This window comes from Tasmannia lanceolata, unplaced genomic scaffold (assembly GCF_043159265.1).
Source record: "Tasmannia lanceolata isolate RefF3 unplaced genomic scaffold, GAP_Taslan_0.1 ptg000004l, whole genome shotgun sequence".
Taxonomy (NCBI): Eukaryota; Viridiplantae; Streptophyta; class Magnoliopsida; order Canellales; family Winteraceae; genus Tasmannia; species Tasmannia lanceolata.
Window position 1 is genome coordinate 4923573 of NW_027518681.1, and position 13785 is coordinate 4937357.

The window sequence follows — 13785 nt, forward strand, 5'->3', positions numbered from 1 at the left end:
TGAATTTCTCACTAGCAGGCGTGTCTTCTTCCATCGGCCATAAAACATTAATACTCTCTGAATTTCCTTCCTCATCCAACCTACAAAAATTTTTCCCTTTCTCCAGATTTTCATGTGACCTCTCCCCGCATTGTCCAACTTCTCCAAATTGTTCTTTTCCTAACTCAGGTTCCATTAACTGCTGTGTGAACATTGTTGCAGAATTTTCATGGGACCTCTCCTCGCATTGTCCAAATTCTCCAGACTGTTCTTTTCCTGACTCAGGTTCCATTAACAAGATAGCTCGAATAGAGATAAAAGAGGTTGATCTCAGTGAAGACAATGAGAGACAAAGGTAAGAAGAATCAAAATCAAGAAAAGATCAAGATCGAGAGAGAGAGAGAGAGAGAGAGAGAGAGAGAGAGAGAGAGAGAGAGAGAGAGAGAGATTAGAAGAGATTTTTATGAGAGATTAACGTAGAAGAGATGTTTATAAACACAAAGAAGAAGAAGGTAGAAATGAAGAAAGTGTAGTAGTGGAGGTGATGAAAGAAAAAAAAGGAGAGGAGAGATGAGATGCAGTTTCTTCATATTTTCAAATGTTAACTTTTTACGTGGGTATTGTTGATATTTCTACGAAGGGATTCATTAAGTGGTGAATGGTGAGACCCTATATTTGACCAAGAGGTTAAACGAAAAGGCATTAAGCGAGTTTTTAGAGGTTTAGCCACTAAGAAATAAGATGTGGGTTAGAAGTTTAGAACCATCGTTTTAAATTTCGGCCTCAGTGAGGACCGAAAACAAAATTTAGTGAAATTTCGGCTTTTGAAATTTCGGTCCGAAATTTCAAGAAAATGTCTTTTTTTTTTAAGTGTTACAAAATTTCGGTCCGGAATTTCGAATTGAAATACCAAAATTCGGCCCGAAATCGGTACCGAAACTGAAATTTAAAACCTTGGTTAGAGCCAAGGTTTTAAATTTCAGTTTCAGAATGTGTTTCGGTCCTCACCGAAACCGAAATTTCGGGCGAAATCAAACGAAACAATTTAATGCATATTTATCTCGTCCTAAAATTTCAGGTGAAATTATCGAAAGAAACCAACAAATGAATGGTTTGGATCATCCAGCTGGGCGGATGACGCAGGGAGCGTGAGAGCGGCAACACCAAGATAAAGATTGACACGATCAGCACTAAAATAATCTCGTGGGGGCTTGAAAGCCCATGCCACGGTTTGGAGAAAAGCTCCAACATAACAAATGACAGGAGCGAAGCTCCTTCACCCACGTGAACGAGCCAATGCTCTTCACAATAGATATCCCAAAAATAAACTTTATTCAAATCTATATATCTTTCTTTCCTCATGCCATTACATTATATAAAAAACCAAAACCTAAGAATAGCAACCCTAAATTCTTGCCTAACTATTATTCTCAATCTTTTAACTAAAGCAAGATAAATAAAAGGGAAAATCATTAAAAAAATGCAAAGTTTATACGAAATTGTCAACAAAGGGTAGTGATTTGAAAATTATATAAAAAAGGTGTTGTCAGGTGAGAGAAGATGGTTTTAAGGACAAATATACCCCTCCTAATGGTTCCGGGGTATAAAATGTGGTTCCCTAGTGGTTCCGAGGTATAAAATGTGGTTCCGTAGTGGTTCCGGGGTAGAAAATGTGGTTCCCTAGTAGTTCCGGGGTATAAAATGTGGTTCCCTAGTGGTTCCGGGGTATTAAATGTGGTTCCCTAGTGGTTCCAGAGTAGAAAATGTGGTTCCCTAGTGGTTTCGGGGTAGAAAATGTGGTTCCCTAGTGGTTCGGGGTATAAAATGTGGTTCCCTAGTGGTTCTGAGGTATAAAATGTGGTTCCGTAGTGGTTCCGGGGTATAAAATGTGGTTCCGTAGTAGTTCCGGAGTATAGAATGTGGTTCCGAGGTATAAAATGTGGTTCCGAGGTATAAAATGTGGTTCCCTAGTGGTTCCGGGGTATAAAATGTGGTTCCCTAGTGGTTCCGGGGTAGAAAATGTGGTTCCCTAGTGGTCCTGGAGTAGAAAATGTGATTCCCTAGTGGTTCCGGAGTAGAAAATGTGGTTCCGTAGTGGTTCTGAGGTATAAAATGTGTTTCCCTAGTGGTTCTGGGGTAGAAAATATGGTTCCCTAGTGGTTCCGAGGCATAAAATGTGGTTCGGTAGTGGTTCGAGGGTATAAAATGTGGTTCCCTAGTGGTTCCGAGGTATAAAATGTGGTTCCATAGTGGTTCCGAGGTATAAAATGTGGTACCGTAATGGTTCTGGGGTATAAAATGTGGTTCCGAGGTATAAAATGTGGTTCCCTAGTGGTTCCAGCGTATAAAATGTGGTTCTCTAGTGGTTCCGGGGTAGAAAATGTGGTTCCCTAGTGGTTCCGGGGTATAAAATGTGGTTCCCTAGTGGTTCCGAGGTATAAAATTTGGTTCTCTAGTGGTTCCGGGGTATAAAATGTGGTTCCCTAGTGGTTCCGATGTATAAATTTTGGTTCCCTAGTGGTTCCGGGGTAGAAAATGTGGTTCCCACGCCGGGCCCGTACGGGCCGGGTCGACCCGCGTGTCACCCGGATTTTTGCCGTATTTTTTAAGATGTTTTTGGGAAATGTTATCCGCACTACCGTATTTTGATGATGACACTCCTCACTTTATTAAAAGTACGGTATGGCCCGCACCATAGGATGATCCAAACCGTCCATTAGATGGCCCACAGCCTAAATAGGTTGTGCCCCAAAAGCATTTCCGTAGGTTTATCCTAACCCTCTGATCAGAATGTTTGAGGGTTTATCCTAACCCTCTATAGATCGGAGGGTTAGGATCAACCTATGGAAATGATTTTTGGGACCCAACCAATTTAGGCTGTGGCCCATCTAATTGACGCTTTGGATCATCCTGTGGGGGGCCATACCGTACTTTTAATTAAATGAGGAGTGCTCTCATCAAAATACAGTAGTGTGGATAACATTTCCCTTTTTTGTATGGGAATTTGCTAACCACCTTTGCCGAGGCAACTTCTCGGCTTGTGGCCCATCCTTTGATGCAAAGATTGGCATAAGTAATATGGGTGCAAAGGTGGCTAGCAAAAGCATAATTGCAAAAAATAGTAATCATTACTTGCAAAAAATAGTAATCATTACGAATTTGTGGCTGGAGTGCTAAGTTTTAAATGAAAAATTACGAAAAAAATAGAAGCAAAGTATTAAAATTACGAAAAAAATACCAAAATGATGCACTAACATATGACAATTACCGAACTACAAAGTTTGACTGTCTTCCGTCAGAATTCCGAACATTTGTTCGGAAGTCCGAAGTTTTGTTCGGACTTCCGACGGAAGCCAGTAGAATAGGGATAATTCCAAAGATTTTTATTTTCAAATTGAGTAAAAATTCGAAGGATAATAGGGATATACATTGTGGTCTTAGTGTGATGAAGGCAACCATAAATTGAAGCTTGATTTTGATGTTTTAGAATAAAAAAATGCGAAGAAAATGGATTTATCTTGAAAATGGGAAAAACAACAAAATTCAATTTTAAGCTCAAAATTCATTTTCTTTGCATTTTGTAATATTGCTTCGATAAGTTTATCATGAATAAACCTTCATGATTACCAAACCCTGTTGTAAATGGCAACCTTCAAAACCCTTCCATGGAGTTTTCGACGTTAGAAAAGTATTGAGGAAGAAGAAGGTGGTAGGTGAGAAGGTAATAAGTGCATAGGGATAGGTGCAAAAAGGTGGAGAGAAAAAAGAGGTAGGAGAGGTATATTTGTCCTAAAAACCATCTTCTCTCACCTGACAACACCTTTTTTATAAATTTCAAATCAATACCCTTTGTTCACAATTTTGCATAAACTTTGCATTTTTTTAATGATTTTCCCTATATAAAAAGAAGAAACATGACTAAAACTTTCCTTAAATAGTAATCCCGTAATATAACTATACAATATCTTAAAACTGTCTATAACTTGGCCAAATCAACTCCAAATAGCGTAATCTTGGGCTCTTTAGATAGGTAATCGAAAAACCTTTCTAAAAACACCAAAATCATGCTAAAGGAACAAGATTTGACATCCAAAAAAAAAATACCACAAATAAAATTACAAAAATAAGAAATTAAAAATAAAAGATTTGATCCACGCCGCACGTTCTGCATCAGCGGGTCCTAGTGTTAGATCCCACATATAAACTAGGTAAATGATACATTCGAGAACAGCCCCAAGGGATAGGATAATCATAAATACCTTTTGAGGCAGCTGTTCCAAGTACAAAAAAAAGGGCCAATATATCACTTCCCATAAAATATCCCAAAATAGTTTATTTATTGCATTCTCAATTGACTCTAGGGTAAATCTCTGAATTCATCCAAGAAGAGGCCAGCAGATATGCCAAAGTTACTTAGAAAATGAAATTATGTGAGGGCTTAATACGAGATCTTGTAAGAGAAGTTCTGATTAACCCACACAAGGCGTCAACATGATTGGAACCCTTCATTAGGGAATGGCCACTGGCTAAAATTCAGTTATGGTCCCATTTGAACAATGAATGGCTTACAAATAGATATTTGTTGACCTGGCAAAAGCAACCCGTGCCCGCGGGTCAACCCGACCCACCCGCAAATTTGCGGGCACGGGTCTGACTTTTAGTGACCCGTCAAATTTAACCCGCGGGTTGACCCAACCCGGAAAAACACGGGCTGGGTCGGGTCAACCCGTGGTCACCCGCGGGCACCCGCATTTTTACAGTAATTTTTAAGACTTTCTCGGAGAATGTTATCAGCACTTGGGAAATCATCCTGTGAAAATTATTTTTGGAGCATAACCTATTTAGGCTATGACCCATCTAATGGACGGTTTGGATCATCCGATGGTGTGGGCCGTACCATACTTTTAATAAAGTGAGAGTGCCCTCTGTAGTGTTGATAAAATTTCTTTTTTTTTCTTTTTTTCACAGGTGGTAATACTCTCTGCAAAGATGCGCACAGGATGGTTTCCCAAAAGTAAAATAATTGAGTTTATAAAGTTTGAAATGAAAAATTACGTATAAATGGTTATGAAGTTATAAAATTACGAGAAAAATACTAACAACATGTAAAGAATTATGACAATTACTGAAAAAACTTCTGCAGTCGGTCAAATCATGAGAATTGGTCAAATCATGAGAATTACAATACCATATTATATTTGCGGGTGACCCGCGGGTTGACCCGGCCCACCCGCGGGCCGCGCGGGTCACCAAAATTCTGACCCGCAAAAATGCGGGTCATCTCTTGACCCGACCCGTGTGACCCGCACCCGCATCACCCGCGGGTTGACCCGGCCCGACCCACCCGTTTGCCAGTGCACTGAAGAAGAAGCCTCTATTTTTATTTTTGCTGCTATTTTTGTTAGTAATTGTTTTCTTGTTTTAGAGAGGATTTCTTCCTATTTGGAGTTCTTCTTATTTTAGAGAGTATTGGAATAATTGATTGTGTTTCCTTCTTTAAAGGGAACTAGTTTCTATTGTTAGGGTTGGAGTTATCTCATATTACAATTTGCTCTGTAATTTGAAAGACATGAATGAATACTATTCTCTTTGATTGCATTCGTGCAGAGGGATTCTTCCCTGAAGTGAGAAACCTTTTGTTTGTGATTTTTGTGTGCTTCTCCCTTAGTTCTTCCTTATCAATATTCAAGATAAAAAGGAGTTGGGCCTGTAGCTCAAGGGTTGAGGCTTTGTTTCTCAAGGTTGCAGGTTCAATCCCAGCTTACCAACCAAATAATAATAATAATAATAAATAAATAAAAATTCAAGAAAAAAAAATGTGCAAAATCAACTTAAGCTGTTGGGTTAAATCATTCAGGTCACTAACACCTTGTTTGGATTGCAAGAAAAATATTTCCATTAGAAATTTTTTTATCTTTCCACATTTAGAGGAAAATAATATGATTGTGGCTAATTTTGGAGGGATACTGTCATAAATTGAAGGCCCCACTTAATAACAATTGAAATGGGTTGGTTCAAATTATCTCTTTTGGTGTGTAAAAAAAGTAGGAAATTTTAGAAATATCTTCCCTTTCCAAACTTTTCCTGAAAATTTGTGCAATAAAAACAGGGCCCAAGTGTAAATTGCTGTTAATTGTCTGAAATTTCTTATTCAGGCCTCTGTTTCCTTCAGCTTGAAAATGGGCGCAAAAAAAAAAAATTTACGCCCATTTTTAAGTGGATAATGGTTGTAAAATTTTCTGCTATTGTTGTTGGATCAAATATCAAGGGCGTCAACTATGTCATTCTGCCATTACGAGCACACAAACACCATATAATTTCACAGTCAGACAGTATAAGCTGGCTTTCATTTGGAAAATTTACACCAGACAAGGTCTGTTATGTGAATAGTGAATGGCAAAAACACACAAAGAATTAGAAATTGTGTCCTTTAATTTGATTTTCCAACTTTAAACTGAAAGAATACAGGCAGTCATGCTAACATCATAAATTTCAAATGAATTCTCCTCTTCATCCATCTCAAGATGAGCTCTCTGACTGTAGAACCTTCGCCTTTGACCAAGTTTCATCAATGAATCTCCCCATATTCTTCTAAGAAGGGGTAAAAAAAATCTGCACATCTTGCTGACCGAAAGTAACAAATAGTTGTGGTTGTCATCCTTTAAATATAATCATACCCCGAGGCGATAGAATCAGTATTTCTCATTGCTGATGTCTTTATAAGTACAACTTCACTCTCCAAAGAATACGCTGTTTGTTTGGTTAACTTCAGAAGTGACTGTATCTATCCCAATCCAGTTCTATGACAGTCTCCTATGTCGTCTTTATTTCCTGTAATAATGAAGGCAGTAATCAAACATAAGTGACTATCAGAGCCAAAGGTCTCGAGTTCAAGCCTCCCGGATAGCAAAAAATCCATATGCGATGGTCGGCCCAAAGTGGGACCATATGTGCCATGTGTTTGCCAAGTGGGCCACACATGAAGGGAGTGTTAAAGTATAAAAGATAAATAACGCCTTTCTCCAATAGCTTAAGCTTTTGGAGAAGTTTGTAAGTTTACACCCAGTGAAAGGGATTACCAGAAACAGAAAAGAGAGCATTAGTAATGATGAACTATGTTTGAGTTCCCCCAGAAAAAATTGGACTGAATGTACCTTTTGAATCTATTGATTCTGTTGGAGATGTCATCAGGATTTTTTGGCACAACGAAGTGTCTTGAAAGTCCCAAAAGACGTAGTCTAAAAATCTTAATCTATCGGAACTAGTCATCTTGGTAAATCCAAAAGAATTACACCACATATCCAGAAGGTAAGGAACTGATGGCAACAGCAACCTTTCCACCCCTAAGTCAGAAAGCATCTGAGAAAGAAATGAGTGAAAGAATATGGTTAGGAAGGTTTTTATAGAACTAAGGTTCAATTTTGCATGAATTACAGTATTCGCATATAATAAGCATATGCACATTTAAACTGATTGAACCTATATATTTAATTCAACGGGTTGTGTGTGTGTGTGGGGGGGGGGGGGGGGGTTGGCGTATATTAGACTACCAATTAATAGATATATTCATGAAATTACCTTCTCTATTTTGTTCATGACAAGGCGGCACATTCCCTGTTGTTGATATTGTTCGAGAGTGCCAATTAGGGGCATTTCTGCAACCTTTTCATCATAGATCCTGAAACAGGATGTCAAGTCAAATAAAAGTCATGCTTAGGGGTACTATAGAAGGAAAAAAGGTCACCCAGCTGTATAAGTCATATAGTAAAGGATACCTGACTGTAGCCACTGATATTAGTTCATCCTCCCTCTCCAATAGAATAGTATAGAAACCACGGAAGCTCAGTCGTGGTAGCTTAGACCTGCAATCAAAAGTAAATGTTCAATCTCATGCATAGCAACATCATCAATAAAATGAGAGCCAAGCAATGAAGAACTTCCTTATGAAACTGTGAAAAATCAGTTAGTTTTTTCTTTTAAAGTCCGTTTAATGGAAACTTCAGTAAACAATAGGAAATGCTATGCGACAAAAACCATTTTTTGAGGAATAGAATTAAATATGCAAAACTAGCATTACATTTCCCATCATACAACCATCAGTCTCAACTGTAAAGGTCTCCATCCACTTTTCCGTAGAGAAAGCTTATCTGTAGTCTTTAGTTATTATGACCACAAAATCTCAATGGCTGGATAGGTGGATGGAAAATTACACCATAGGAGCAACAGAGGAAGACAACTAGAACCACTTTCACTGAGAAGCCTTGGGTGAGCGCACCATTTAGTCATTGATTCTAGGTTTGATATACTTAATAAAGTTATTTCTAGCACTAACTCTACAAAACCTGAAGCCAAAGGATCCAATCAACCACAGAAGACAGGGGAGAAGATATAGGATTGGTAATGTTTTGATATTAGGCATAAAAAATATAGAGAATAGCTTATCAATAAACCTAAATATTGTTGCTTTTGCAATTTGCACTGTCAACAGTCATCAGATTAGTATAAAGAGAAGCATGAAAACCATGTAAAAGCAGAAATTTGTAAGGCTTTGATAGCAGTAAAGATACATAAAAGGTAATGATGACAAGAAACAAAAAGAAAAGAGAGAGAGAGATTAGAAAGCAAGGATCGATGCGCGAATGGTATCAAAATAGAAAAATAAAAACATTAGGTTGAAAATTGTGAAAACTATCCGATTTAAACATCTTAAAAAACAAAATATTGGCAGTTTACAGTAGGGCATCAACTAATTGCTATCACTCAGCAATGGGTATGTTCTTCTACATATCTTCCATCATTCAACTATTCAAGCAAATTAGGTTAGTCCCCAAGTAATAAACAACCAAGAGAAACTCAAATCAATTTCTTACACAAATTGATAAATTTACCATACCCCATATATAAGGATGCTAAAGACTTTCAACTTGAGAAATCAGAACACTCACCATTTGTCAGAAATTACGTTTCCAATATGATCTTTTTTGATAGCTGGAAAACATTTTTGCAGAATATTATGTGCAACCAAGAGCTTGCCATGATGCACAGTGTTGGCCTCAATATTGGATGTATCATCAAGACCAATGCTATTTTCTTCCCCTGCTCTCAAGACAGTCCAAGTTAAACCTTCTACATCTGTTGGTTGCGACTTCCCAAGAAGTTTTTTGAGACTGAAAAATATCTGTGTAATAAGAATCAGACCATCATTAGTAATAGAATTGGACAAATATCAGAATAACAAGTAGATAAAAAAATCAACTTTCCAAGTTTTCTCCACGGGTACAATCTGGAAATCTGAATGAAAGATTATGGAAGAAATGTTGAAGTACCTTTGAACATTTATCACTGCAAAACCAGTTCCCTTGTGGACAAATTTCAATCTTCTCCAATCCTCTATTATTTCTCAGGCAGCCCCAGTGATCTAAAGAGAAGTGGACAAACCAAGCTTCAGAGATTTTGATACATAATTTTGTTACATTTGTGGGGAAAAAATCAATAGAATCAATCTCACATTCATGTTGGCATTGATCACAATAAAAAACTGTTTTCTCAGTGATAGCGTCAGTGTCGAATTCACCCTGGCCACATATGCCGCACTGACAAAATGGGCAGAACCATGTTCCCATAGGCGTGCCCTACATAAGCACCAAAATCACCAACATCAAGTTGATTGTTATCATAAAGATGTGATTTTTATTATATTCAATATGAACACCATGAAATTGATTAATTTTGCATTTTAGTTGATCAAGTATAAGTGGGGAAGAAGTGAGATATTTTCTTTTTGCAGAGATTGCTGTTACAAATTAAGAAAATTACACACACACACGCACACAGAAATATATGCAGACACATACATACATATAGTTGATAAATTCCAGTTGCTCAAGCCATTTTTATTCCTTGCCACTACATATAAGATTGTAATTGACATCTTTGTTTAAGGTCCAGTTTGTGTGTTCAATCCACTTACATTTTGGGTTCGATTTGTGTGTGAACTGCAATTTATAATTTTCGGATTGAATTAACATACAAATTTCACCCAAAATGCCAATGGGTTGCACACAAAAATAAGTATTTATACCTGAAATTTAGCCCTATTTATAACCTAAATCCTTGAAACTTTCAAGACTAATTATATTGCAAGTTTGCAATGAGACTAGGATTTATACCATTTATTACCAGAAGTCCCTGAACCCCGCGAGATAAAAACAGACTTGCAACCTTTTTATACCATTTTTTTTCTTAAAAAGCACCAAACCCGTTAGGTTGCAAATTAACAGCCCAATTTGTACCACTTGCACCAAAGATGCCCCCATTGGAAATTGAAATTCAATTACGAATGCTTCAAAATAAAAAATGAATTTGCTGAGAGCAAATCGTTTGCTTCTTTGAAAGTGTTTTCCTTTGAGTGAAGGCAGCTTTACAAGATGAGATGAGAAGGGAAAAAGACAGAACTGACCTTCAAACCAATGCACTTTATATGAAACGCAGATGGGCACTGATCACAAAGTACTAATCTACCACCAAAGTGACAGACAGAGCATTCACTGTCTTCTAAGCAAGGTTTATCACTCTCAATTTGCATAAGTGGATCTGGTTCAAAGCCTTTACGCTTATAAAGTACTATTTGCTCTTGGCATTGTGACAGGGACCTTCCATCTTCTAAGAAAATATGTGCAGACGGCCGGTGATTAGTGCTTCCAGCATGAGCCTCAAAGCCGGTTAGAGCGTACACCTTTTTGCAACACTTACACTTGATCCCTTCATAAGTTATCTCCCCTTCCGCCATTGAGGTTCCATCATTTTTATTCTTGTAAAACACCTTTTGAGTTGGTGATACCACACCATTATCTATCATCCAAGACAAAACAGATCTTCTTCTTGATCGTGGCACAAGCATAAGGTGACTGGTGTCTGAGCTACCTCGTTGTTTAATTGGACTGCGAGATTTTTTTCCCCATTCCATGTTTTTCTTGGACCTCTTCTTGCATTTTTTATCTCCTCCAAACCGTGCTTGACCTAAATCATTCTCGACTTTCTCACAAGCAGGCGTGTCTTCCAGCGGCATTAAAATAGTAGTACTCTGTGAATTTCCTTTTTCGTCCAACCTATGAGATTTTTTCCCCTTTTCCAGATTTTCATGGGACCTCTCCTCACATTGTCCAACTTCTCCAAGCTGTTCTTTTCCTAACTCAAGTTCCATTAACTGTGGTGGGACATAACATTCCTCAACCTCAGTGAACATTGTTGCAGAATTTTCATGGGACCTCTCCTCGCATTGTCCAACTTCTCCAAGCTGTTCTTTTCCTAACTCAGGTTCCATTAGCTGAAGTGTGAACATTGATGTAGGATTTTCATGGGACCTCTCACCGCATTGTCCAACTTCTCCAAACTGTTCTTCTCCTAACTCAGATTCCATTAACTGGGATGGGACATAACATTCCTCAAACTCAGTTAACATTGTTGCAGAAAGATCTTTTTCGAGTTTCTTAGTGGCAAGCATGTCTGCCATCGACTTTCTAGTAGTATTACTCAGTGGATTTCCTTGTTCTTCCATCCACGCCATGCAGGCTGTCCGAAGAGAAATAAAGGTCTTACCCATGGGTGAACTATAACGTAATTCACGCCGTCCATTTTTCTTTATATACCAGAAACTCCAACCCTCAAATGAAAGGTGCATCTTTGCCTTCATCACCAATTTTTTAGAATCTGAACTCCGTAATTCGCAGTTACAGTAATCTACTATTGCCTGTGGGCAAAACTCTTTATCAAAAGAGGCATCCCCTAAACGGTCTAACACTCGCCTCTTCTTCCGACCTCCCTGCAAAATACTAGAAACCGGTTTCCCAACAGAGACTATCATTTTAGTGGAACTCCCCGTCATTGGCCCTGAATTCCCAACAGTGCCTTCATCCTTACAGACCAAGCTTTTGCAACTCCCGATATGAATTTTTTCATCTTCCTTTAAGCCTCTGCAAACTCCAAAAGGAAATGTGTAGTACTTCTCATTTGATGAATCCTTATCTTCTTTACTTTCAATTTTCTTCATTGGCCTTGAATTCCTACAAATGCTTTCATCCTTAGAGAATGAATTTTTTCTACTTCTAATATGGCTTTTCCCTGCTACCTTCATTTTTCGTGGAGATCTTTTAGCTTTTGGAAGTATATATCCGCCTACAGGTAACCGACATCCATTTCTTGTTGTATCCGCTGTATGGATGGGATTATTAGTATCTTCATTTTCATCAGCATCGTCACCATTTTCTTCTTCATGATCTTCCTCTTCTGCCTTCAAATCTATTGGAATTTGACGGAGAGAATAGTAATACTTTCCATTATCAGGTGAAAAATAACGAAATTTAAAACTGATTCTATCTTCTTTACGCTCAATCTTCCAACCCCTGTCCAAAAGATGCTGCCTCACTTTGTGAAGCTTCATCGCGTGAGTAGTGCATTTAGCTTTTGGAAGTATAAATTTGGTAACAGGTAACCAACATTCATTACTAACATTATCTTCATTTTCATCAGCATCGTCACCATCTTCTTCTTCATGATCTTCTTCTTCTACCTTCAAAGCTTTGATAGCATTACGAAGAGAATAGTAACGCTTTCCATTATCAGGTGCAATATATCGAAATCTAACAAAGTATTTATCAACTTTATGCTCAATTTTCCAACCTGTGTTCACAAGAAACTGTTTTACTTCCTCAGGCTTCATATGTTTACTGTACTTCACTATTGATTGAGAAGAACATTTAGCTCTTGGAAACATATATTTGCCTGCAGGTAACCATTTCTCCTTGTATCCTTTTCTTCTTGTATCCATTTCTTCTTCATCATCATCATTATCTTCTTCTTCTTCATGATCATCATCAATTTCTTCTTCTTCTTCAACTCTGTATTCATGTAAGTGTCGGTTTACCATATTGTACTTCTTCCCACGCGCAGGAAAAACTTTCATCCCCCTACAAGAACAAAATTCAAACACAAAGTATAAGGAGATTTCCAATGCAGCATATCATCATAATAGAACCTTGATCAATCTAGGCCCATCAAGGAAATTTCCAATGCAGCACATCATCATAATATAACCTTGATCAATCTAGACCCATCCTCATCTTAATTAGATACCCATGAACTAAAACTCGACAATAACTCAGCCAAAGTAAACTGAGGTGACTCGGACGAGTCAAAGATTGACTCAGTGAGTTTTTAAAGTGTGAATCAGACTATCAAATTTTGCTGTTAGGGTTGTTACAATCCAAAATGCTATCAATTGCTAATCGAAAAAAAGTGAACACAAATCAAAAACAAAGTATGAGGAACATCCAATGTAGCACATCATCATAATATAACCTTAATCAATCTAAAACTCAACAATAAATCAGCCAACACCTCACCTTAATTAGATATAAATGGACTAAAACTCGACAACAACTCAGCCAAAGTAAAACCGAGATGACCCGGACGAGTCAATGATTGACTCGGATGGTTTTTGAATTGTGAATCAGACTATTAAATTTTGCTTTTAGGGCTTTTACAATCCAAAATCCCATCAATTGCTAATCAGAAAAAGTATTTAGTGAGACTAATGTGTGCCATTATTAAAACAAAGTAGTGAGGATACTAATTCTCAAAAATAGAAACAAATACTTCTTTTTTTTCCAGGAAAAGACAAAACAAACTGATGTGGAAAGCCATTTTTAAGGAAATCAAAAATAAAAAAGGGGTGTAAATATTATTTCCTAAATCATCAAAAGAATATCATTAAACAAGAAAGAAAAAGAGAAACACATCAAATAACCC

General features: G+C 37.6%; 1 protein-coding gene across 1 annotated transcript; it reads right to left on the bottom strand.

The window, feature by feature from the left end:
- Positions 1-6393: 6393 nt before the first annotated feature.
- LOC143875941 (uncharacterized) lies at positions 6394-12904 on the bottom strand. Its single transcript, XM_077377524.1, has 8 exons — positions 10439-12904; positions 9488-9611; positions 9306-9397; positions 8925-9157; positions 7755-7841; positions 7558-7657; positions 7134-7338; positions 6394-6810 (listed from the first exon to the last, which is right to left on the bottom strand). Exons 1-8 carry the CDS (start codon positions 12902-12904, stop codon positions 6764-6766), a joined length of 3354 nt encoding a protein of 1117 aa, XP_077233639.1. The 3' UTR covers positions 6394-6763.
- Positions 12905-13785: the final 881 nt, after the last annotated feature.